Source organism: Callospermophilus lateralis, unplaced genomic scaffold (assembly GCF_048772815.1).
Source record: "Callospermophilus lateralis isolate mCalLat2 unplaced genomic scaffold, mCalLat2.hap1 Scaffold_6079, whole genome shotgun sequence".
NCBI lineage: Eukaryota > Metazoa > Chordata > Mammalia > Rodentia > Sciuridae > Callospermophilus > Callospermophilus lateralis.
In genome coordinates this window covers 1-27,384 of record NW_027514616.1, presented here as the reverse complement: position 1 = coordinate 27,384, position 27,384 = coordinate 1, and the positions used below count along the sequence as shown (strand labels likewise).

Below are 27,384 nucleotides of genomic sequence, written 5' to 3'. Positions count from 1 at the left end.
ATCTACCCTGCACTCTTAACTGTGACCTCACCTCCTCAGAGGCCCTGCCTGTATCCTGGTTAGAACCAGGCCTTCCATTGCACCTGTACATAATTTTTCTGCTCTATGACCCTATCATTATATGCCAACACTTTACCATGCTCATCTGTGCATTTTTTTCTTCTATTCCCACAGCAAAAATTAAGCTGCCATTTGCTAGCTGTGTTACCTTAACCAAGTTAACTCAACACAGGTGAGCATTCCTGTCCTGCAACATGGGTGTAAACATGGCTTCAACTCATGGAGTTCTTATTGCCAGTGAAGAAGTCAGGGATAAAATTCTCAAAAACAATAGTCCAGTACATGGTCATCAATTGCTCCTGATGTCATTAAGTGTCCCATTACTAGCTGTCAATCCCTCTTCACAACATGGGAAACATGAATCCTTTAAAAGAGAAAAATAAATACATAAAATAATTAAGTTTATGTGGCCAGTGTCCCCAAATTTGCTCTGACTCTAGAGTCCCTACCCCCAATCAGAGCTCAGGGCAGAATAAATACAAAGGTGCAACATGAGGAAAGGACTAATGTAAAGCAGATAAAGGCAGTTTCATGAATGGACAAAAGGGAAAAAATTGAGGGAAGGAGCCAAATCTTACATCTGACACTTGGAGAATCAGGAGATTTTACCTTCACATTGACTCCCTCATTTTGAGAACAAAACTGTACTGAAAACAGACCACTGAGACAGGTTAGTCGTCAATGCAGACAATGAAGGACACTCTGGAAGTTACCAGGCTGGTTGGTGCATGTACAAGTAGTCAGAGCAACGGATTGGAAAACCTCAAATGGTTTACAAGATACCTTTTGCTTCCTGTATCTTCATTCCCTGGTTCACACAATGGCAGGCTGAGCTTGGACCCTGAAGGTCCTGTGTGCTGGCAGGTGATATCCCCAGAAAATAGCATCTACACATCTTTTCACAAGTTTACTCATTCTACTAAGCCATAAACAAGAATGGAATTATATCATTTGTGGGACATGAGTGAATCTGGAGAACATAAAATTAAATGAAATAAATCAGATGCATAAAGTCAATTGTCAAGTCTTTTTTCTCATATGTGAAAGGTAAATGAAAAATCGAGTTGAAAAAATAAATGGATCTCAAAAAAAATTGGAGAAAGAATGGTTGAGTTTAGACTGATGGAAGAGAGGATAAGAGAGATGATCCAGGCAGTGAGAAACGAGACTGGTCAATGATGTTATGCCCATATATGTATAGCTCACAATTGAACATACTTATAAAATAATTACAATGTCCTAAACAAAATGTCATTTTTGGTAGCAGTGACTGAAATTCAGCAAGCTTCACAATTGAGCAACATCCCCATCACGTGTCCTATTTTAGTATTTTTTTTTTTGAAACAGGGTTTTGCTAAGTTTTTCAAGGCTTTGCCAAAAGAGCTAAAGCTGGGTGCCCACAAAGCAAAAATACAAAGGTGTGTCATCCCCCTGGCTTATGGAGCACTCACTAGGCACTAAGTGCTAACTATCGATGACTTCTTTTAATTGTCACTGTAGTCTTGGGAAGCAAATGACATTATCCCCATCTTAAAGATAAATAAATAGGAGAGAAATTAAAGATCTATTCAAGCTAAGATTAGGAGCCTAAGGCAAAAAGATTGTGAGTTCACAGCCAACCTCAGCAAAATTGAGGTGCTAAGCAACTCAGTGAGACACTGTCTATAAATAAAAATACAAAATAGGACTGGGGATATGACTCAGTGGTTATGTGCCCCTGAGTTCAATCCCAAGTATCAAAGAAAAAAGAAACTATTCAAGCCTCTATAAATACATAAAAGCCAGAATACAAATGTATGATTTGTACTCAAGACCTTGGTCCATTAACATTTATCTTATTCTAGTCATTACATCTAGGAACCTCCCTGCAAGCTTAATAAACTCAATGCTTGAGAGTACTCCCCAGATATTTTTGTTTCACTGAATGGAGCTAACGTCCAGGTATCAGGGTAATTGACTCTACTGCTCACAATTAGAGATGCAATCACTTTTACATTAAAAATCAGGGAAACAGACAAAATGATTGGATTCACCTGCTCAATGTTGGGCATCAAGTTCACAGAAAAACTAGGGTGTGTGTCTGTACTTCTGTAGCTCTCCAAAGAGATCTCTGTGGCTCCAAACAAAAGAAGACTTCACAAAGCTGAGGGGACACAAGCCATCCCCTCTGCCACAACTCACCCTACAATACTCCCAGGGAATAAGAATACATAGAGGAGAGAATTCCAGGTGGTAAATTGGTGATTGATTGACAATGCCATGCAAGGAAATAGGGAACAACCCAATTCAGCAAAGGCAGAGGAGTGGCTGGGCCAGCGTGGGTACTGGCTTAGAGGATAAAATTTTCAAAACACATGAAGCCTGGGGCTTCCTCCTCCACAAATGAGACTTGCTTTATCACACATATGCTTGTTCAACTATTTATACCTTTCTCCTATTTTATATTTCTTTTGCACATGGCTTTGAAGGTCTCATGACTTGGCATTTCTTATAATTATTTTTCTGCTGCTTTCAAACTACTCCAAATTCAACCATGTGGAAAATTACCTGTAGGCCTTACAGTTTTTATTTGATTTTATTACCATTTAATTCAAGTTTCCAAATCTCTCTCAAAATACCTTTTTTTTTTTATTTTTATGATACTTTTATTAAGTCTTCACACATTGGCAATGGTTGTGATAAAGCAGTATCTTCTGACTCCAACACTGGAATATCAGTGACCTGCTTGAAATGATTGTACTTTCTTTTGATTCTACATCACAAGACTCCATTTTATTTTTTATGCTTTATATAACTTTATATAGTACAGACAAGACTAAGCTAATATTACATGGTTTGTCTCAGAGAAAGAGCAGGCCTCCCCTCTACCTCCATTAGTGAATATGAGGGCTCATCACAGGTTCCTTAGAATTGCCTTTCAGCATGGGCTCTGACTCAGCTCCATGTTCAATCTTCCTGTGATCTCCTCAGCCTGTGGTCTTCAGTTCTTCTTCTTCTTCTTCTTCTTCTTCTTCTTCTTCTTCTTCTTCTTCTTCTTCTTCTTCTTCTTCTTTTGAATTTTCAGATTAATTTCAGTAGTTAATTATTAATTTTAATTAATTAATTATTAATCATTAATTAATTATTAATTTTAATATTTTACACAGAGCCTGAGTAACAAAAAAGCCATTTTAGAAATGGTAGCATGCAGAAACAACACTACCCAGAAACCAGCTGCTTCATTTGAGAAAAAGCTAGGGAAGAGGAGCTTATCACACATGATAGAGAGAGGACCCTTAGAGCCATGGTGGAACCATGGAAGGTGCCAGAAATCCCTCACCCCAAAGTTCAGGCATTGTAAATTGTTTAATTTGAATGGACTAAGTTGATCTTATGTTCAGAGTAATAGCAATTTTGTTTGGACATGATTCCAATTGAGATGCCTTTCCATATATGTCCAGAAAATATTGTGGAGACCAGCTCTCCCAGGATTGCTGTTATCCACCAAAGAAGAAGTAAAATTAAGAGACAGCTTACATGTTACACTGGGAAAGCCACAGTTCTGGGTTTTTCAGGGAGATTTTTGTCATCTTTCTCTAGACAATAATATTATATGCCTGCAGAGACAGAACTTAAAGATGTCTTTCCTTAAAACGTGCAACTCTTTAGGCTATTACCTGCACCACATCATCCTTTGCCTCATCCATCTGGATAAGTGCCTCTGCATTCTTAGATTCAGAATTAGTGTGCAGTTGGGTCATGGAAAAGCTGTGGAAGGAGGAAATTTTAGCATTATTGAGGTTTCTTGTAGATGCAGAAGAGAGACTTCAACCCCAACAGTTTTACTCAATTCAGAGAACTGTGTTCTGTATGGTACATTGAGGATATTTTCTTTTAACAATGTTTGCTTCTTTATTTTATATCCTCCTAAAATGAGTCATTTTTAATAGGTAATAATGATTAATTTTAGTTTTACATTTGTTCTAAGTTTAATGAGTACTAGTGATACAACTCACATTTGAAATGTCATCTAGAGATTTTAAAATTATTTATTTGTATACATATTATAAAAGAAGATATGAGTTTAACTTGATATTTTATAAACTTTTATTTTATTTTATTTTCATGTTGTCCTGAGGATAAAACCCAGGACCTCACACATGGTAGGCAAGTGCTCCACCACTGACCCATATCTCCATCTGTAATTTAGCATTTTTTATTTATAAACTTGCTTCTGTAATATTAAAAAAATAGAATTACTATTGATATGAATTCTATAATTTGAGTAATTATAAGTTTTTAAATTTTTAGAATGAAATGATATTCTATGTTCAAAACTTCATTTCATAGAGGGAAATATCACAATGCTATAAACTACTTATATTTCTCATAAAGTCTGTGGATCCAATTTAACTCAAATGATTAAGAATTTCCTGATCTTGTACTCTTTCAGCTAGGAAATGACAAATGAGAGTATTATGATAAAAGGGTTTTGAAGCACACTGAATATTTTTGAAAATCAAATGAACATACTAGTAATTTCCCATTCCTGGATTAAAAATACACAGGAATATAATTTCCAAGTTTAGAGGAGGAATATTTGTGTTCATTCTTTCTTTATGTATTTGTTTCATGTGTGTATATATATATACATATGTGACTATATACATACATACATGCCCTTTCCCTTTTCTGTCACAATGGAAATGTCTCAATCTAATTTTTCTTAAAGGAACATGTCAGTGAAATCTCATTCTACCCTGATCACTGTACTAAAATTTCTGATGTTTTCACAAACTCGGTTGTTTTTTAGTTCTTTTTTTTGCTTGTTTGTTTGTTTGTTTGTTTTTTGTCTTTAGCATGAACAAATAATTGTGAGCCCATCTCATTCTCTGGTCACTGAAAAACAAAGAAAAAGATGACACAGGAAAGCCAAAGGTGTGGGGAAGAAAAGCAGGACTTGAATTTTACATAACTACATCAATCAGAGAGACCAACTGCCCTCTAGGACTCCATGGGTTTCCCAGTAATGACAGCTTGGCATCTGTGAAGAAGCACCTCTCTGGCTTTCTATTTCTTTACTTTAATGTTAAACAGATCTTAACTTTATGATCCATATATATTTATTGATCATCAACTATGTGAAAACGCTAAGGCTAGACTCTGGAATGAGGAGTTCTTTAAGCCACTGGGCATTTTCTAGCTTGCATGGTAATTGCTCTCTAATTTAGAAATTTCTGATTACCAAGAGTTTCTAAAAAATATTCTATAATTAGAAAGAGGCAGATAACTCATATAACCATATATTACATTAATACATGTGAATAAATGAAGCACGTGAGATCACAAAACAAAAACATAGAACTAAAACTCCTCAATCAGCTATAAAAGTGCTGCATTTACAAAGAAAATTAACTGTCTTTTAGGTCCAAAGCATGTGTTTTCAAAGTCCTGTAGCTAATAAATGACTATACCTACTTTATTCCATATTTATTGCTCTTCATGAATTATCATAATTTGTTTGAGGGATCATGTGTTAATATAGTGTTTCATTTCAAAAACACTCTCTTAAAAGAACTAAGAATTTTTCTTGTAATATTCATCAGTAATTGTATTAGTACCATAGTTATATGGTGAATTTTGAGCCTATAGAAGAATTTACTTAAAATTTAAAAATTCTGTGTCACTGAAAAGGTAGGAGATATATTATATTAAAGCTGATCTTATTGTCTAGGAACATCTTATTGTCAAGACACAACTACTTCACTGATCCTTTTACAATTCCTGTATGGAAAGTAAATACTAAAAAGTAGAGAACTGGATCATCTGTTTTCAAATTGAATCATCTGATTTTTATCTACAAATATACAATAGACTTTTATATTTGTATACAGTGGATACCATGGTCATAGACCAATAATAATGTTGTTATTTTTGTTAAGTGTGGTCTGATTCAATTTTAGGCATGATGTATTGGCAGTTTATTAGTGGTACTTGCTTAGCATTGCAACATGGAATCAATGTCCTTCTGGTGAGGAGAGTGAATTGACAGCTAGGATTGTAATTTCTCCTCTTTCTTTCTGTTTTCTTAGTTCATAGAATTTAGTGTCCTCAGGTGCAGTTTAAATTTTAGTTAAAATTTTGTTAGACAAACAGTTGGAAAAGTGTCCTCTTAAATAATTAGGATTTGTAAAAGTGGAGGATGCAGAGGCATGGCCTAAGAAAATGTAATTGTCAAGTGCATTAATAGGAGTGATGGTGAGTTAAGACTATTAAACTTTGACACTCTGGTTCCTGGATCTATATAGTTTGTCTCTTGGTAGCACAACCTGATATAATGATGTGAAATTTAAGAAGTATTAGCAACACCATCACTTGTTCCAGAATTCTACCAGGCCAGCAGCTTTTTGTTTCTTTTTTAGATGATAATACAGTGGATACCATGGTCATTGACCAATAGTAATATTTTTTGTTTTTGTTAAGTGTGGTCTGATTCAATTTTATGCATGATGTATTGACACTTGATTAGTGGTACTTGCTTAGCATTTATTGTCTGTATAAGCAAAACTAATAAAAAATGTTTGGGTTTTTCTGGTTAAAATTATTTCTGGGTTAAAAGACGTCCACTTGTTAATTTATTGTGAGAAAATCGTAAAAAAAATGATGCTGTAACAAGAACCTAGAGATAGATCTTTTCTCCTAGCTGGCTAGATATTTGGAAGAAGCATTTGATACATAAAATACTATGACTGGAAACCACTATGGTACTCAGTCCTCATTCATCCTGTGTACCATCAGAGGCTGGATAAAAACAACTAGCCAAGTCCAGTTGTCAAGTTGGTTGTCTTGTAAAATGTCCATGATGTATGTTCTTTGGTATGTGATAGCATGAAATCGCATGATATTTACACTGCATTGTCTCTCTCAGGGATCCATTCTTATTACTGTACCCCCAATATTTTAAAGTCTTCATAAGTTTCTTCTAAACCCTTGACCAAGTCTTGATTTCTTCTTATTATTTTATGTACCTTCTTATGTACCTTCTTACCTGAGGTAACTTCTTCTTCCATTGAAATTAAGGATGAAGTGTGCTGCCAAGTATTCTGCTCTTTAGAAAGAGTTTTTTTTTTTCATTTTTATTTTTTTATTTTTCAAGGGTAATCCTGAAAGATACTGTACAATGATGTTCTTTTATTTCACTTTACTTCTAAATGAAGATAACTCATATTTATTTCTAGTAATATTTTAATAGAGATTGGCCAATTTCCTCATCTATATGAGTCGCAAAAGGGACCTTTTTCCAAAGAAGAAAATGAATAGGTATTGTATCACACCTTTGCTCTGAAATTGATTGGGGTTTTCTGAGAAAGAGTGTAACTTCAGTGACTATCTTCTTGATTAATTATTTGCTTAGTTATTGGTCACACTTTACAAGTGACTCAGGTGAAATGCCAAGGAAGATAGAGAGTAAAATAAGTAGAAGTTATCAATTGATAATACTTTTGTAACTGAAGTAAGGTTTGTGAAGTACTATGTGATTTGCATATCTCTCTGCCTTCAATTTAAAATCAAAATATAAAATTCATCTTTATTTTTTAATGTATCACCAATAAGCTTCTAAAAATAAAATTTACATCTATTGTTTTTATAATCTTCTTCATGATTTCTCTATGTTCTTGATTATTTTAATTTTTTTAACTGATACTAACTTGATAATCTGTATCATTTTCTGGTTTAAAAACACTTATTGATTTTTGTCTCATTTTTGTTATAATTGGCCTCCAGTGACTAAGGGAAGTCAGCTCCTTAGTCAGACTTCTGGTCTACTCTTCCCAGCCCTGCTTCAGCCTCTCAGTTTCCCAAACCCTCATGCAGTTGTTGAAAAATTCTTCCAGAGCGATTTTTTATCTACTTTTCAGGACTAAAAATAAAAATCAAAACTTAAAAAAAGCTACTTTAGGGCTGGGGATATGGCTCGAGTAGTAGCGTGCTTGCCTAGCATGCACGAAGCACTGGGTTTGATTCTCAACACCATGTAAAAATAAAAAAAATAAAGATACTGTGTTCACCTAAAACTAAAAATAAATACTTTTTTTTCAAAAAGATGCTTTAAAAAGCAAAATGTAGAGGGAGAAAAAAGCAACATTTTTTTTTTGGTAATTAGGCATTTAAAAAATTTTTAACATTTGTCTGTTTTCAATGAAGGTCACACACTAACACTTAATCAAAATAACAGTTTCTTTTCTGAGTTCAGGTGACCAAAGAATAGCCACACCCTTGGAACAAAACACACACACACACACACACACACACACACACACACACACAGAGAGAGAGAGAGAGAGAGAGAGAGAGAGAGAGAGAGAGAAACAGAATTATCTTTTACCTAACTTTTTATATGATGTCTTGCCGCAGTCTTTTGCTGGGCACAAATCACGAGTCTCCACACAGCTTGTAGATTCAAACAGCAATTCTTTATTCCCGAACTCACACCGGCCGTCTACAAACACGCTCTGGGGGAATCCACGTTCTCTGCCCAAATCCACTTCTCCCAAATCCACTCCTGCCGAAATCCACACCGCATGGGCTTCTGTCTCCCCAAATATACTGTCTGACCTTAAGCACTCAAGAGGAACTCAGCAGCAGGTTACACCCTATTCTAAAGGGGGAACACCCTACTCTCCTATTATGCTAAACTTCCCTATTCTAAAGGGGGAACACCCTAATCTCCTATTATGCTAAACCGCCCTATTCTAAAGGGGGAACACCCTAAACACGGATCCTGCCCTGGTCCTTGAGCAAGGTCACTTTTCAGAAGTCCTTCCACAGACAGCATGGAAGTAAGCTGGCAAGGAGATTGTCATACCTACTTGGCTGATGGCTCCCAGCATCTCTCCCCTTCTGATTAATTAAACAACAAGTAATGTGGCTTAAAGACCGTGCCTGGTAGGTTGTCCAGTTCAACATATGGCTCTTACCCGTCATTGGAAAACTGACCTTTAGGCGTCAGCCTCCTGTCTTAGGTTGATACCAATGCAACTGGATCATACCCGTCACTGACTACCGGTCCAGCATACAGCCATACTTGTGGATAGGTCTATGCACCAGTGGGGGGGTGAGGTTCTTTGCCTCACCTCTATTGGCCCCCAAATTTGGCCTTGGTGCCAGTGGGGGAGTGAGGTTAATGTGGCTTAAGGACCGCGCCTGGTAGGTTGTCCAATTCAACATATGGTTCTTACCAGTCATCGGAAAACTGACCTTTAGGCAACTGACCTTTAGGCGTCAGCCTCCTGTCTTAGGTTGATACCACTGCAATTGGATCATACCCGTCACTGACTGCCGGTCCAGCATATAGCCATTGGACCCCAAATTTAGACCATCACTAGCAGAAGGGAGGAGGATACAGAAATGCCACGACACCAAGCCAATTGACAGTTCCTTTGGAAAAAATGCATCATTGGTGACACCATCAGCAAAGATCACTGGTGACACCATCAGCAAAGATATGCCAGCATTACCACAATTTGCTGCACTAAACGTAGTTACATAGTCCAGGCAAGTTCTGTAAGCAGTTCAAAGGGGAGGAATCTATCAATCTGTCCGTCTCCTCCCAAAGTCCGTTTCCTCCCAAAGTAAGTTGACTCCTTGATTGAGCATACTTGTTGAGTTATATTCATTGAGATGAAGATAGGAATTCTGGCAATGATGCTAAAAAGACATTATCCTGAAAAGAATTATTAAATATAATGAAAAGGAAAGGTGAAAGTAAACAAACAGATCTGTTAACCTTCTTAAAAAATAATCCTTAACAGCTGTTTACCTGATTTAAATTAGTAAACAAGCAGATCTGTTAAGCACCTTTAAAAACAATCTTTAACAGCTGTTTACCTAATTTAAATTAAGCCATTTAAATCATGTGAATAAAAAAAATAATAATTTGGATCCATTTTCTCATGAGCGCTCCTCATATATGAAATACGCACACACAGACATACAACACAAAACACAAATGTGCAAACAAACGTACAACACATAAGATAATAATAAAGGCCTTGTAGCTTTACCTAGGTGAAATCTCCATTGCAATGTTTAAAAACTCCACAGTGAAAAAAATAAAACTGATCAGAAAAACATTAACCTAGGTTTGTATGAGCTCAAAAAATAAAAATAGAACCTTATGATGTGGAAAAATGCAATAATAAAATAGTATTGAAAAAAGCATCCTGGTTAATCACTGTTGCAGATGTAAGAAAGGCCAAGCTGGAGTTCTGGATATCAGCTGTTATGGATTTGAGTCAAATCATCTTCTTTTCGATCTGTAGAAATCGTTTTAGTTAGTCTTTCTGGAATCCAAATCGGCTGCTGTTCTCCCTGTGGAAACACGCAAACAGAGCCCCGACTCCAGACAATCACTGGGTCTGGACCTTTCCATTGTCCTGTTAGAATATCTTTCCAAAGAACTTTAGGCTTATGCACATTTTTTGGATACATATGCCTTTCCGCAGCACTAAGTCCTGATGAATCCAAATTTAAAAAGTTTAGAGTAAAAAGCGTTATTTTAAGTTTATCTTTGGGGGATATATACCCCTTTCCAATTCCCTCTTTTTGCTTTAATAAGTACGTTTTAATAGTTTGATGAGCTCTTTCAACTATGCCTTGTCCCTGTGGATTGTATGGAATTCCTGTTATATGAGTAATACCAAATGATGAGCAAAATTGTTTAAAAGAGGTAGAGGTATAGCCAGGACCGTTATCGGTTTTTAACTGTTTAGGAACACCCACAGTGGCAAAATTTTGTAAGCAATGAGCTATAACATCTTTAGTTTTTTCTCCGGCATGAAGGGAGCCCATCAAAAATCCGGAAGAAGTATCAATTGTAACATGTAAATATTTTAATTTTCCAAATTCTGGCAAGTGTGTGACGTCCATCTGCCAAATATGGTTAGGTATCAGTCCTCTAGGATTGACTCCAAGATTAACTTGTGGTAAAAAGGTCACACAATTTTGACATTGTTTTATTATATGTCTGGCTTGTTCCTTAGTTATTTTAAAATGCTTTTGTAAAGTATTAGCATTAACATGGAATTTTTTATGAAAATTCATAGCTTCTTCTAGTGTAGAGAAAATATGTATGTCATGTGTAGTTTTATCTGCTAAATCGTTGCCCAAACTAAGGGCTCCAGGCAATCCTGTATGTGCTCTAATATGTCCTATAAAGAATGGATCTTTTCTGTCCCAGATTAGACTTTGTATAGTGGAAAACAAAGAGAAAACAGTAGAAGAAGGGGAAATCCTACCAGCATCTTCAAGAGATACTATAGCATTAACTACATACTGACTATCAGAAAATAAATTAAATACAGAATCTTTAAACATTAAAAAGGCTTGTAATACTGCATTAAGCTCTACCTTTTGAGCTGATTGTTTGGATACTACAAATGTAAAATTTTGATCAGGGGTAACTACTGCTGCTGTACCATTATTTGACCCATCAGTGAATATATTTGGAGCATTCATGATAGGGGTTTTTCTTGTCATTTTTGGAAAAACTACAGGATGCTTAGACCAAAAAGACAACAAAGGATTAGATGGTAAGTGATTATCAAATGAAACATTAGATTTACACATGATTATTGCCCAAGTATTTAACTCATTAGCTAACTCATCAATTTGATCCATAGTATATGGAGTAATAATTTTATTGGGAGAAATTTCAAACACTTCCTTCGCTGCTTTTATTCCTTTGAATATTAATTGTCCTACAGCCTCAGGATACCTAGTAAGAATAGTGTTAGGAGAATAAGATAAATGTATCCACAATAATGGACCTTCTTGCCAAAATACTCCTGTAGGAATATTTTTTGTTGGTAGTACAATAAATAATAAAGGCAAACTTATATCAATTCTATCCAAATGTATATTTTCCATATATGTTTCAATAATTTTTAATGCCTTTCTTGCTTCAGGAGTTAACATGCGAGGTGAGTTTGGATCTGATGGACCTTTTAGAATATCAAATAAAGGTCCCAACTCTCCTGTTGGTATGCCTAGATAAGGCCTTATCCAATTTATGTCTCCCAATAACTTTTGAAAGTCGTTAAGTGACTTGAGTTGATCTACTCGTATTTGAATTTTTGGTGGACGGACCATGGTTGAGGATAATAGAACTCCTAAATAATTAATTGGAAAATTTAATTGTACTTTATCTATTGCTATCTCTAGATTATAATTTTTTTAATAAGTTTGTAAGTGTGGCATAACATTCCAGCAATATGTTTTTATCTTTATGTGCCAATAATACATCATCCATATAGTGAAATATTTGTAGTTCAGGATTTTGATTTCTAAGTGGCTGGATTGCTTTATTAACATATATTTGACACATAGTTGGACTGTTAGCCATCCCTTGAGGGAGTACTTTCCATTCATATCTCTGATCAGGACCTTCATGATTTAATGCAGGGATAGTAAATGCAAAACGTGGACTATCCTCGGGATGAATTGGAATTGAAAAAAAAACAATCTTTAATATCTATGGCTAAAACATGCCAGGTTTTGGCAAAGCAGACAATTGAGGAATCCCTGATTGAGCAGGTCCCATAATAACCATTTCATTATTAATGGCTCTTAAATCTTGCAATAATCTCCATTTACCAGATTTCTTTTTAATGACAAAAATGGGAGTATTATGGGGAGATATGGAAGGTTGTATATGTCCTTCCGCTAATTGTTGTTTGACCAGATCATGGGCTACTTGTATCTTTTCTTTAGTCAGGGGCCACTGAGGAACCCACACTGGTCTTTCTGATTTCCAAGTAATTTTGATTGTCTCAGTGGCCCTTTCTGAAAATCCAACCAATGTCTGTCTGTTCCTTGATCTATTTGAATTGGTGCTGCTATACCTTGTCCTTGTTTTCCTAATCTTTTTTCTTTCCTAAAACCTTGTCTAGCCCTAGTAGTGGGCGCATTAGGATTGATGTTATTTGTTAACGTCAAACCTAATTGATCTAGGACATCTCGTCCCCATAAATTTATAGGAAGATGATCCAATACATAGGGCTGTATAGTTCCCTCACAACCTTCAGGATCCTTCCAATCTAATATCATTGCACTTCTATGGGGATTAGTAGCCACTCCGAGGCCTCGAAGCGTTTGAGTGGCTTGTTGTAATGGCCAATGTTTTGGCCATTCCTTACTAGATATGATGCTAAGGTCTGCACCTGTGGGGGGGTGAGGTTCTTTGCCTCACCTCTGTTGGCCCCCAAATTTACTCTAAACTTTTTAAATTTGGATTCATCAGAACTTAGTGCTGCGGAAAGGCATATGTATCCAAAAAATGTGCATAAGCCTAAAGTTCTTTGGAAAGATATTCTAACAGGACAATGGAAAGGTCCAGACCCAGTGATTGTCTGGAGTCGGGGCTCTGTTTGCGTGTTTCCACAGGGAGAACAGCAGCCGATTTGGATTCCAGAAAGACTAACTAAAATGATTTCTACAGATCGAAAAGAAGATGATTTGACTCAAATCCATAACAGCTGATATCCAGAACTCCAGCTTGGCCATTCTTACATCTGCAACAGTGATTAACCAGGATGCTTTTTTCAATACTATTTTATTATTGCATTTTTCCACATCATAAGGTTCTATTTTTATTTTTTGAGCTCATACAAACCTAGGTTAATGTTTTTCTGATCAGTTTTTTTTTTCAAAAAGATGCTTTAAAAAGCAAAATGTAGAGGGAGAAAAAAGCAACATTTTTTTTTGGTAATTAGGCATTTAAAAAAATTTTAACATTTGTCTGTTTTTAATGAAGGTCACACACTAACACTTAATCAAAATAACAGTTTATTTTCTGAGTTCAGGTGACCAAAGAATAGCCACACCCTTGGAACAAAACACACACACACACACACACACACACACACACACACACACACAGAGAGAGAGAGAGAGAGAGAGAGAGAGAGAGAGAGAGAAACAGAATTATCTTTTACCTAACTTTTTATATGATGTCTCAGATCCCCTTAACTTTCCATATTAGCTTTTTTGTCCAGTTGAATTACAACTGCTTTTTGTAGTTGGAAAGAGTGTGACTATTGAAATTGAAACCGTTTATTCTGGGCATCTTGGTAGTTTCTGGTGAGGTTAAGTGGGTGAGAGGGTAAAGAGAAAGTGGGGGATTCTTTCCTATCATAACATGAAGTTTCCCCCATAGTCTGCTCTAAGGTGACAGAACTCAAGTATTTCTTACAGTGGTATGCTTTGATTATTTTTATTTCCCCTTTATCCACAAGTTTTAACAGCATTTTGTCAAACTGCACTTATTAGGAACCATTTTTGAAATAAAGTTATAGTTCACCTAACCAGTCTGCATTTATTGCTTATGGTTTCACTCACCTGCTATGTCTGTTTTTGGTGTCTGAAAAACAGATATATTATTTTCCATATTTTATCCTTTTTTCTCCATGTATATACTGAACAGAAAATTTTGTCTGGAAATATTCCATTTTGATTGAATGCTATAATCAAGAAAATAAAATTTAAATATGTTAAATGTATTTCCAGATTTTCTCAAGTAGTTATGCTTAAAACAAATAATATATCCTGAAATGAAAAACCATGGTCAGCTTCAAGAAAGCAAGAATAAAACCCAAGTATTTATCCTTAATAATAGATTATAGATGATAAATACAGAATAACCTCAAGATTTACAGGAAAAATAGTATTCAATCTGGTATTCTAAAATGAAGCAGATTGTCCATCAATGATAAATAGAAATAGATTTTTATTAATAATAAAAATCTAAAAAGCTATTTTCCATGCCTCATTTCAAAGAGAGTTACTCAATATAGAAGAAAAATTTTTTAAAAAAGGGAGCAGAGTTTGTGGACAGAAACAGTGGCTGTAACTGCAGAGCTCAATAAAGTTATGCTGATTCTGCAGTACAACTTGAAAATAGTTTTGTTAGCATACCTCAGTCCTACCTTTAAAATGATGGTTTAATAGAAATATTAGCTAATGAGTAGTCAAGTGATTGAATGTAGCAAAATTTAGACGTTTCTAGTGATCAATTTTTCTCACCAAAAAAAATGAATATTAGAAAATACAGGAAAAACAGAGTGATGAAAAAAGAAAGTAAAAACGCACTAAACACAAATAATGAAAGCCAAGTTCTGTATATGAAACACAGTAAAATGTGCACTTTTTGTTAAATTTAGTGGGAAAGAAGAAAGTTGTACTGATTGTTCTTGATGGTAAGAACATCCCTCCATGAGCAGCATTCATGTCCTGAGATTGGATGTCAGAAAGGCTAATAAATTAGAGAAAGAAATTACTCTTACTTCTGGTATGTGTTTTGTGATGAAAAGTATCTTAAAGTCAAATTTGTGAAAATGCTTACAGGTTTTTAACCTTCATAAATTTTCTGTAGACAAAGAATACAACACATAATTATTTTTTAAAGAGAATAACTACCTGAGGAAGCATGAACACAGGGACTTGTAACTATGAAAAAATAGAGTGGGGTGTGGTTGCCTATATAGATGCTGATACTTAGAAATAATAAAGTGTCCAATGTAAATTAAGAAAGAAATCACAGAACACATACCATAAATGATAATCAATTAAAGGCTAAATCCTTTTAATATTTGATTGAATAGGCCTGAAGAAAAAGAAGTGGCCCCATAAGTTAAATTGGTTTTCCTCCCTCTCTTTGCAATTACAAAAATAATGGGAACCCCTAAAACATTGTGTAGGGTCTTCTATATACATTTCAAGATTAAAATCAATATAATCAGACAACTAGTAGTGTGTATGGCTAAATTTAGTTTCCTTTGAAAACTTTACATAGTTGCAGATAGAGTGTAGGCTGCTGATTTGGGTGTAAATTTTGGAAACTACTGTTTTATCTGGTTCTGGAGATTGAACTCGGGGTGTTGTATCACTCATATATATACAAAATTCTTTGATATTTTATTTTGAGACCCGGTCTCACTTAGTTACCAAGGCTGGCCTTGAAGTTATTATCCTTCTGCCTCAGACTCTATGATATTTGAGATTACAGGTATGTACCACCACATCAGGCCTGGACACCACTTTTTTTTTTTACATGCATCTAATAATCAAAATTTTTAAAAAATATTTTTGCCTTTTCTTTGATATAAAATATTCAATATTATCTTACCAAATTGTTTTTGACCCTAATATTATTTTCTTGAAAAGGCCAAAATTCATGTTGAGTATTTATTTTTTTTTAGCTTACCATAACAAGATTTACTCATTAGATTCTATCCTGAGTTAGCAAGTCAATTTTATCCATGTTTTAAAAAAACAAATTGCTATAAATTCTTCTGGTCATGGTTTTAATAGAAGTACCTTCCTCTTAGTCATAATCAAAATAAAAGATAGGAGACAATATAGTAAAGTCAAAAGCTAAGATCCAACAGTTCTTGTTTCAACCAGATGTTTATGATTTGATTGTTTATCTTTTAAATTTCTTCTGATTACTCTGATGGCCTTTTCTATGATATTCAATACTCAGCTTCATTTAACAGACTAGTTTATGTGAAAAGTGGAAACTAAGGGAAATAAACATCTGGAACAAATTCATAGTAGTCAATATTTTTCTCATAATAATATACAGTTTCCTCCCACGATTCTGGGATTTCAATTTATAGAGCTTTAAATGATTTCCATTCTTCAATATATTTCACTATCTGCACATGCAGAAATAATTTCTCAACAAATTTATATTAAATATAAATAAGTAGCAATTTAGAGAAAACCAGATATAATTTACACCTATGAAATTAAAACAATATATGTGGAAGTTTGCCAAAGAATACTTGGCATATTCAAAGAATAAAATAAAGAAATTTACCCGAATTGTTGCTTTCCTTTATGTGATAGGGCAAAGTTTATTGACATGTTGTTTCAAAAAGACATTAACATTTTCATTATGAAAAAATAGTTGTTATTTTTTAACATAAATTTTACTCAATTTTTTAAAATTTTTAGCCATTTATCTTGCACACTGAGAAGGTATTAGCTGGGGTAAAACACAGTGAGATACTGATCAATCAATTGTATTTTCAACTAATATTGTAAAATGCATCTCTGACACATTTGCTTGTTTTCATTTTATATAATAGCATCATGCACAATCAGAATGATAAGAGTTTTTTCATTTACTTTCGTATCAATAGTGGGTTAGGTACATTGAAAAGATGTTGAAATAATTACATCTATAATGGTGGAATCTCCCAATTCTTTGTTTTCATTTTTCCTGTGGTGCTTCTGCCCTTCATATTAGTATGTTAACTTTAATTTGCATTTTCCATACAGTTTCTTAAAACATAAGACACTTAGAATTGAGGAAATCACATTTAGTAAGTTTATTTTTTAAACTGATATAAGACTCAATGAAAGACTTCAGCATTATTAATGTACATTTAGTCAAAATTCCATTATATCACAATGGTACATACAGTATTTAAATTTTATATAGCTAAAGGTTTTTTAACAATGACTGATAGGCACCCTAAGCAAGTATGTAGCTCCAATCTTCATTTACTGAGCTTCATTCCTTCATAATATTATAGTTGACAAAAAAACACACATCAGAGTGTCTGTTTTTGGAAAAAATTGTTTGGTGAATTGCTAACAAAACAGCATTAAATTTTTATTTATTATTGGTTCATTGTACTCACATCTTACATAGTAAGATTGTTATAATATTCAATAAGGTGTAGATAAAATCATGAAATACCACATACCATATTGTACAGATTATATAAATGCTCTTCATTATTTCTTCATTCTTTTTCACAAATATTTATCAGGCACTTACTATATGCTAATTAGAAAAAAAAGTTTATTATAATTATTTCCGATATTTTTAAAAAAAACTGCAAGACATAATTTGAAAAGAGAAATATAGATTTCAGAAGTAACTACTGTTTCTCTAGTGAATAATGTGTATAGAATTCTGCTTAGGTATTGGGGTATGCAAATATATTTGAGATGCATCAGAGAATACATATGAAAAAACAATACTATTTATTATGTTATTTAAATAAAGTGAAATATCTTACCAAAGGTTAAAAAAAATTAACTTTAGGGAAAACAAGCAAAAGGGTGCACTATATTTGAAATAAGGTAATAATATTTTTTACTGTAATTAGTTGTTTCTGAGTCTCATTTCACTCTTTACTTTAATTACCTATCCATTGTGTTAAGAACCCCTATAGGTGTTAAACTGTATAAGGTACATATATTGTGGTGTGAGGTGTTATTGGAAAATATTAGCATTCAGTGAATAATGCCATCAATTTTCTGTTTTGCAATATTAAAGAACTATTTCAGATTTATTTCAATGGATAGTTGTGTTTAAAGGTAACAGTAGTTTTTCAATGTAGAAATTACTAAGAAAAATTTAGGTGTTCTCCAAAAGTCTGTAACAAACATATTTGATGAACTTTAGGTCATAATGTATAAGAAAAGTTGCTTTCCTAACCCAAACCAGACATCATTGGAATAACCTTGTGTAGTATCAGCACATACAAGTTTAGATGAGGACTTTGGCTTCTTTTCTCCTTTTACTTCCCACCTACGACATGGCTTATTTTTAATAAGCAAATTTCAATGCTTGTTCAACCTCTCACACGTCTCAGAATTTACTAAGAGGGATCCCTGACAATCTAGAAACAAACATATCTGAGATAGTGTATAGATTAATATATGAAAAAGTTCAAGAAATTATTGATCTGGCCATGAGATGGTGTGGTAACTATATAGAAAGCTAAAAATTGAAATTGAAAGAAATATAATACTCATGAGAATTACTATGAATCATGTAGTCTTTGGAAGCAGATATTTTAAGTATGAAGCTCATGAGACTGATGTCCACTGCATTTTTATATGAATATTTGCTCTGTTTTTGAGGGCCACCAGATTTTAGCCAGTAAACTTTTGGCTTGATATAGCATAATCAGAAAGCCCAGCATTCTCTTTTTATACCTAGGCATGGTTTACTAAACATTCATTGAGTTTTTGCACAGGCTTTTTCCTTATTTTAATATACCTAGCCCATTAGTCTTGTCACATTCAAATTCATTCATTGTACAAAAAGTAATCTAATTAAATACCCTATTGTCTTTAAAATAAAATATCAACCTAAAATAATTTCTAGACTTTAAAGCATTTTATTCTAGTAACTAGAATATTTATAACTACTAAGAAATTACATTCTAGGTCTCATTTTTACCATTGTCTCTCTCATATTACTTCATTATGATTTGAGTATGTCCCCCGAATTCTCATGTGTTTGGAACTTAGTTTCAAAGGGAGAGAGTTGGAAAAGAGTGGAATGTTTAAGAAGTAAGATCTAGTAAATTGTGGTTAGATCATTGGGGGAAATGTTTTTGGAGAGGGTTAATGTAACTTTCATGGGACACAACATAGTTTGTATTAAAGCCAGGTGTTACAAAAGAGCAAGTCTTTTTTCTGAATTTCTCTTATTCCTATCTACCTCTCAAATGAGCCCTCACCATAATGCCACCTCATTTGTATGCAGGTAAGGGAGCTTTCACAGGAGCTGAGAAGTACAGTGCACTTAAATCTTCAGAACTATGTGCTCAAAAATATTTTTTATAAGTTGTAGTTGGACACAATACCTTTATTTTATTTTATTTATTTATTTTTATGAGGTGCTGAGAATTGAACCCAGCTTCTTGCATGTGAGAGGCGAGCACTCTACCACTGAGCCACAACCCCAGCCTCTCAGAAAATATTTTTTATGCAATTATACCTATTTTTATTCATTGGCCTGTTTCTGGTATTTTTCTATAACATTATAAAATGGACTAAAACAACCTCTGTGTCTTATTTCTAAAGAAGACAGTTGAGACTTTGCAGTGTGTTATCAAAAAATTCTGTAAAAGCTTTAGAATAAGAACTGCTATGCATTCACTGAGTGACCTTTAGTGAGTGATTAAATATCTTTGAGTATAAGGCATCTTACTATGAGAGCAAGTAGAACTTCTAAGATTACTTTTTAAAAGCTCTGGTATAGTTTAGATGGTAAAGGCTTTGCATTTCTGATTCTTATTTGTTTTTATATTTTAAAGGTGATATCTTGTATTTCTTATATTCCTCATGGTGTTTAGGTTAATGTATTGCCATTTACTTTGGGACTCAAATATGTGGAATTTATTTTGTTTAGTCAAGCAAAAGCAAGAGTGGTTCCTTAGAATATAGAAAAGACTCTATGAGAATGTTTTTATTTTTAATTGGAAGAATTTTCTCATTGCTAATATTTATAGAGGGAATTTATATCTTGATGACACCCATTAATCAGAAATAGCCTGAACTGACTAGATCAAAAACATTAGAAAACTATGAATAAAGAGGCAGATTAAAAAAATAGCACAATTTTGAGTCTCCTATTAAAGTACAAATAATAGTATTTTTTCCAGTAAAAGGACTCAAGTACATGTAGCTGCATTTTAAGCCTCCTGTAATCACACAACTCACCATCAATCATACTACCACTGTAGGAAGAGAAATGCAGATCTTTACAGGCAGAAAAATCAAATACAAAAAGTGCAATTTGCCTTATGCAAAAAAAGACCTCACTATTTATGTCATACTTCTTTTAGCTCCAAGGTTCCATATCTTTGAGCTCAAGATATTTAACAAGAAGAAAGTGGATTTGTTTTATGCTAGATAAGTTAAGAACTGATATAATTAGAATGTAGAGTAAACATTTTGATTTTGGATTCAGTTGTTTCAAGTATGATGGCTTGCCCAGGAAAGCAATGCAGGAGGTTTTGTCCTCAACTTCACCCAAATTGTATGGAAAATTATTATTTGTTTAAATTAAAAGTGGAAGCTACAGGCAATCGACAGCAGGTATTGAAATGTCATGATGAGACATTGAACTGCACTTGTTTTTCTCATGTTTTTGTATCATTGATTGCTGTGAAATTTGAATATTTGAAATATAAAAACTATATTTAAAAATAAACATTAATATTCTTTTGTATTTTAAGGTAATTTTAAGGCTCATGGCCTAAGGTCTTAATACACAGTATAATTACCTCATATTTTTCTAATGTAATCCCAAGACAAAGGAGTTGGTATATATTTTTCCTGAAAAAAATATTTTTACGAAGTAAAATTATGTTGTTACATTATCATACTTTTCTATGCAGTATATGTTGGGCCTTAAAATTAATAGAGGTGAATGCCTTGATGGGACTGCCAAAAGGTTTATATTATCTTGCCCTGGTAAATATTGTGGCAGAATATATGGAGCATGAGAAAAAAGATTTCTGAAATTGTGTATTTTTGTGGTTTGAAACTGTTGAAAGGTATATCATTGTTATTAATGAAACAGACTGACTAAAAAGAGCAATGTTCTTTAAGCGTAGATATGTGAACAAATTCTTTGGTAAGCAAAAATGCCCTGTGCAGCCAGGCTGAAATACATTATACTTAGACTCTGGTAATCTCAGTTCTTTTTTTTTTTTAAATTCTAACTAGTAAATTTTTGTAGCTCAATAAATCTCTCCCTATTCCTTTTCTTGCTTTTAAAACCAGAGAAGCAATACTTGTCTTTTTTAACTTTCTGGATTATTTCCCGATTTGACTGCAACAAAATATGCAGAAAACTTTTGGAAAATATTACAAAGCATACAAATGGAAGTCAATAATCTTTGCTTACTTTGTCACTCTTTTTCTTTCAAATGCTGTTGTAGCTCAAAGTGGGTAACTTATCTTTCTTCAATTACCTTTAACTGATTATATGTCCATTTTCACCCTAGCATTTGGAAACCACACTTCATCCACTATTGGTCTCTTGCTTAAGTCTTTATAAGTTTTTATTTCTATATTGTTGTTCATCCAATTGATTTTTCTTCTCATTTAGTGTAGTTTCATGTATAATTAAGTTGGTATAAATATGTCTATATTGGAGAGTGTACAATGTCCCTAGACCTTGTTCTTAGGTATATGTTGTTGTAAACTCAGGTCTTCATGAATTATATGTAATGTTAATAAAATAGTGAATGATATTCAATGATTTTTGTATGGATTCTGTGTATAAGAAGCTTTTACCCTGTTGTACCTGAAAAGCCAATATTTTATGAGAAGAAACTTAATCTTTACATACAACCTTCTCAGTTTACCTCTTAGTACTTGGTCCTCATAAAATGAGATTATAAAACATAGCTCATTGATTATTTTGTCATAAGTATAAGGCCTCACTCAACCTCGACTCCACATTTATTTCTCCAATTCTTGCCCTGAAATAACACTACCTAGAGAATAACAATGATGTCAGAATTTACTAATGTACATGAAAACACTGATCATTGACCTCATTTACAGAAAAATGGAATGTTTCCAATAAGGATGAAGTCTAGAAGGCCATTATACACAAAAGAAAGATAAAGCTCTTCTCTCCTGTAAGAGCTACCCTTACGTTTGGGGAAATTCAGTCTATTAAAATTAATGGAAAATGTTAAAATGTTAAAATTTTAAAATTTATAAATCAAGATATGAATAGCTGGGGCTTATTTTCCTATATCTATATCCTTCTTATAACTCTTAATTTCACCATAAATACAAACAGAAAAAAATAATGATCTGACTTATGCAAATTGTATTTCACATTAAGTTTGATTAAAATGTGTAAAAGTATTAACAGATACTAGAGTATTATTCACTCAACAGTATGTTTTACTGTTACATAGAATATTTAGTCAAGTGGAACACTATGATGTCTGTCATTTAACAACAGGATGCAATACATGAGTGTTAACATGTAAACAAATATTCAGTTAAAAAGACATATTGCATAAATAAGGTAAATATAGGTAAAAAAATGCACTGTAAACCTGACATGATGGTTCATGCTTGTAATCCAAGCAAACTGGGAAGCTGAGTAATTTCAGAAGTTGAAATTCACCCTCAGCAATTTAGTGTGGTTTCAAGCAACTTAGTAAGACAGTCACAAAATTTAAAAAAGTTTAGAGAGGGCTTAGGAATGTAGCTCAGTGTATAAAAATACCTAAACTTAAACTGAAATACAAAAAAAAGATACAGTTTAAAATATTACACTTCAGTGTTAAAAATTAAAAATAGATTTGATATATAATTCTTTTCTCAGTATTCAAAAGTGAAAATAGTAATTTTTGATTTAGGAAAAACAATTATATACTTTTAAAAATGAGGTTTCTTCACTATGAACGTATGATATTTATGACTGATATTTGTACAAAATAACTTGATAATGCTTAATAAATTTAAGCAAAAGTTAAAGACAACTACATGTTTTATAAACTTAAATGAGTTCTGTATTTTACTGATCCTCATATACATCAAGGTGTAATATATAGATAATAACTTTACTATACTCTCACATTTATTATAAATGTTTCATTGTTATATAAGTCATGCATTTTGGACAAAAAACGTTCAGTGTTCACTACTAGTATGAGTTTTCAGATGTTCAATGAATTTAAAATTTAAATACATTTTGGAAATATTATTTAACTTTTTAGAGTTTCTGGGCACAATGAATTCTCTATAAATAAGCAGTGTTTAAGAAACATGTAGCTACATTTTTTTTTCATTTGTATTTTCTCTAACCAGTATGTATCCACAGGTGTTGATTATTGGTGAATAAATTTTGGAGGCGTTGTCACATTGTCAATTTTCACATTTCAAAACTTTCTCTATGCTATGGTTTTTATGGTGAGGATTAAATGTTGTCCCTTTCTTACAGTAATGGTACAATGGTCTCATTTGTAGAGCTTTTCTCCAGTGTGTTTTCTCTGATGTCTAGTAATATATGATACATAATTTAAAATGTTTCTACATTCCCTACATTTAGATGTCTTCTTTCCAGAATAAGAAACCTAGTGGTGAAAAGAATTGCTTTCTTATTAAAAGCTTTGCTGCATCGTTTCAATTTGTAGGGTTTCTTTTCTGTATAAATTCTGTTGTTAATAAGGTTTAGTCTTTTTTTAATGTTTATTTTTTAGTTGTAGTTGGACACAATACCTTTATTTCACTTATTTATTTTTACGTGGTGCTGAGGATAGAACCCAGGATCTCACACATGTGAGTCTATCACTCTACCACTGAACGACAACCCCAGCCCCACAGTTTAGTCTTTGTTTAAAAGTATTATCACTTTATTCACATATTCAATGTTTATATTTGTAGGGCTTCTCTCCAGTGTGAGTTCTTCCATGGTAAATAAGGTCTGATTTTTTACCAAAAGCTTTGCCACATCCTTTATATTTGTAGGGCTTCTCTCCAGTGTGAGTTCTGCTGTGGCGAATAAGGTTTGAGTTTTTACCAAAAGCTTTGCCACAATCTTTACATTTGTAGGGCTTCTCTCCAGTGTGAGTTCTTCTATGGTAAATGAGGTCTGATTTTTGACCAAAAGCTTTGCCACAATCTTTACATTTGTAGGGTTTCTCTCCAGTGTGAATTCTTCTGTGGCGAATAAGGTGTGACTTGTCACTGAAAGCTTTGCCACAATCTTTACATTTGTAGGGCTTTTCTCCAGTGTGAGTTCTGCTGTGGCGAATAAGGTGTGATTTTCGACCAAAAGCTTTGCCACAATCTTTACATTTGTAGGGCTTCTCTCCAGTGTGAGTTCTGCTGTGGCAAATAAGGTTTGAATTTCTACCAAAAGCTTTGCCACAATCTTTACATTTGTAGGGCTTCTCTCCAGTGTGAATTCTTCTGTGGCGAATAAGGTGTGACTTGTCACCAAAAGCTTTGCCACAATCTTTACATTTGTAGGGCTTCTCTCCAGTGTGAATTCTTCTGTGGCGAATAAGGTGTGACTTGTCACCAAAAGCTTTGCCACAATCTTTACATTTGTAGGGCTTTTCTCCAGTGTGAGTTCTTCTGTGGCAAATAAGGTGTGATTTTTGACCAAAAGCTTTGCTACAATCTTTACATTTGTAGGGCTTCTCTCCAGTGTGAGTTCTGTTGTGGAAAATAAGGTGTGATTTGTCACCAAAAGCTTTGCCACAATCTTTACATTTGTAGGGCTTCTCTCCAGTGTGAGTTCTGCTGTGGCAAATAAGGTGTGATTTTCGACCAAAAGCTTTGCCACAATCTTTACATTTGTAGGGCTTCTCTCCAGTGTGAGTATTGCTGTGGCAATTAAGGTTTGAATTTTTACCAAAAGCTTTGCCACAATCTTTACATTTGTAGGGCTTCTCTCCAGTGTGAGTTCTTCCACGGTAAATAAGGTCTGATTTTTTACCAAAAGCTTTGCCACATCCTTCACATTTGTAGGGCTTCTCTCCAGTGTGAATTCTGCTGTGGCGAATACGGTTTGAATTTTTACCAAAAGCTTTGCCACAATCTTTACATTTGTATGGCTTCTCTCCAGTGTGAGTTCTTCTATGGTAAATGAGATCTGATTTTTGACCAAAAGCTTTGCCACAATCTTTACATTTGTAGGGCTTCTCTCCAGTGTGAATTCTTCTGTGGCGAATAAGGTATGACTTGTCACCAAAAACTTTGCCACAATCTTTACATTTGTAGGGCTTTTCTCCAGTGTGAGTTCTTCTGTGGCAAATAAGGTGTGATTTTTGACCAAAAGCTTTGCCACAATCTTTACATTTGTAGGGCTTCTCTCCAGTGTGAGTTCTGCTGTGGCAAATAAGGTTTGAATTTCTACCAAAAGCTTTGCCACAATCTTTACATTTGTAGGGCTTCTCTCCAGTGTGAGTTCTGCTGTGGCAAATAAGGTTTGAATTTCTACCAAAAGCTTTGCCACAATCTTTACATTTGTAGGGCTTCTCTCCAGTGTGAATTCTTCTGTGGCGAATAAGGTGTGACTTGTCACCAAAAGCTTTGCCACAATCTTTACATTTGTAGGGCTTCTCTCCAGTGTGAGTTCTTCCATGGTAAATAAGGTTTGAATTTCTACGAAAAGCTTTGCCACAATCTTTACATTTGTAGGGCTTCTCTCCAGTGTGTGTTCTGCTGTGGCAAATAAGGTTTGAATTTTTACCAAAAGCTTTGCCACAATCTTTACATTTGTAGGGCTTCTCACCAGTGTGAGTTCTTCTATGGTAAATAAGGTCTGATTTTTGACCAAAAGCTTTACCACAATCTTTACATTTGTAGGGCTTCTCTCCAGTGTGAGTTCTGCTGTGGCAAATAAGGTGTGATTTTCGACCGAAAGCTTTGCCACAATCTTTACATTTGTAGGGCTTCTCTCCAGTGTGAGTATTGCTGTGGCAATTAAGGTTTGAATTTTTACCAAAAGCTTTGCCACAATTTTTACATTTGTAGTGCTTCTCTCCAGTGTGAATTCTTCTATGGTAAATAACGTCTGATTTTTTACCAAAAGCTTTGCCACAATCTTTACATTTGTTGGGCTTCTCTCCAGTGTGAGTTCCTCTGTGGCATATAAGGTTTGATTTTTGACCAAAAGCTTTGCCACAATCATTACATTTGTAGGGCTTCTCTCCAGTGTGAGTTCTGCTGTGGCACATTAGGAGTGATTTTAAACTGAAAGCTTTGCCACATCCATTACATTTGTAAGGCTTTTCTCCAGTGTGAGATCTACAGTGGCGAATAAGGTCTGATATTCTACCAAAAGCTTTGCCACAATTTTTACATTTGTTGGGCTTCTCTCCAGTGTGAGTTCCTCTGTGGCAAATAAGGTTTGATTTTTGACCAAAAGCTTTGCCACAATCTTTACATTTGTAGGGCATCTCTCCAGTGTGAGTTCTTCTATGGTAAACAACGTCTGATTTTCTACCAAAAGCTTTGCCACAATCTTTACATTTGTTGGGCTTCTCTCCAGTGTGAGTTCCTCTGTGGCATATAAGGTTTGATTTTTGACCAAAAGCTTTGCCACAATCTTTACATTTGTAGGGCATCTCTCCAGTGTGAGTTCTTCTATGGTAAACAAGGTCTGATTTTCTACCAAAAGCTTTGCCACAATCTTTACATTTGTTGGGCTTCTCTCCTGTGTGAGTTCTGCTGTGGAAAATAAGACTTTTAATACTAACAGCTTTGCAACATTCTTTATATTTGTAGGTCTTCTCTCCAGTATAAATTCTCTGGTGATGAACAAGGCTTGATTTTTTGTATGATTTCTGGTGTTCACTCTCACTTGTAGTTTTCCATATTTTCATTCGTGGTAAATAGTCAAGATCACAACTTCTATATTTTGCACTTTTCACTTCATGAAATATATGTTTTAGGCCCTTTTCTGTTGAATATTTTTGGATATGATTAGGAGTCATGGCTGAAATAAACAAAAATTTTTAAAAAATCAATGCATATTAGACTGGGATA

The 27,384-nt window shown here is 34.0% G+C and overlaps 1 protein-coding gene across 1 annotated transcript in view; it reads right to left on the bottom strand.

Annotated features, from left to right (window-relative positions):
- Positions 1 to 27,221, bottom strand: part of LOC143640789 (uncharacterized) — a 99,365-nt gene extending 72,144 nt beyond the window's left edge. Inside the window, exons 1-2 of the mRNA XM_077108354.1 lie at positions 24,257 to 27,221; positions 23,961 to 24,006 (exon numbers count right to left, since the gene is read on the bottom strand). Of these exons, the coding sequence (XP_076964469.1) occupies positions 23,961 to 24,006; positions 24,257 to 27,221 (3,011 nt within the window). The remainder of the gene's footprint in view (positions 1 to 23,960; positions 24,007 to 24,256) is intronic.
- Between the last annotated feature and the right edge of the window lie 163 nt (positions 27,222 to 27,384).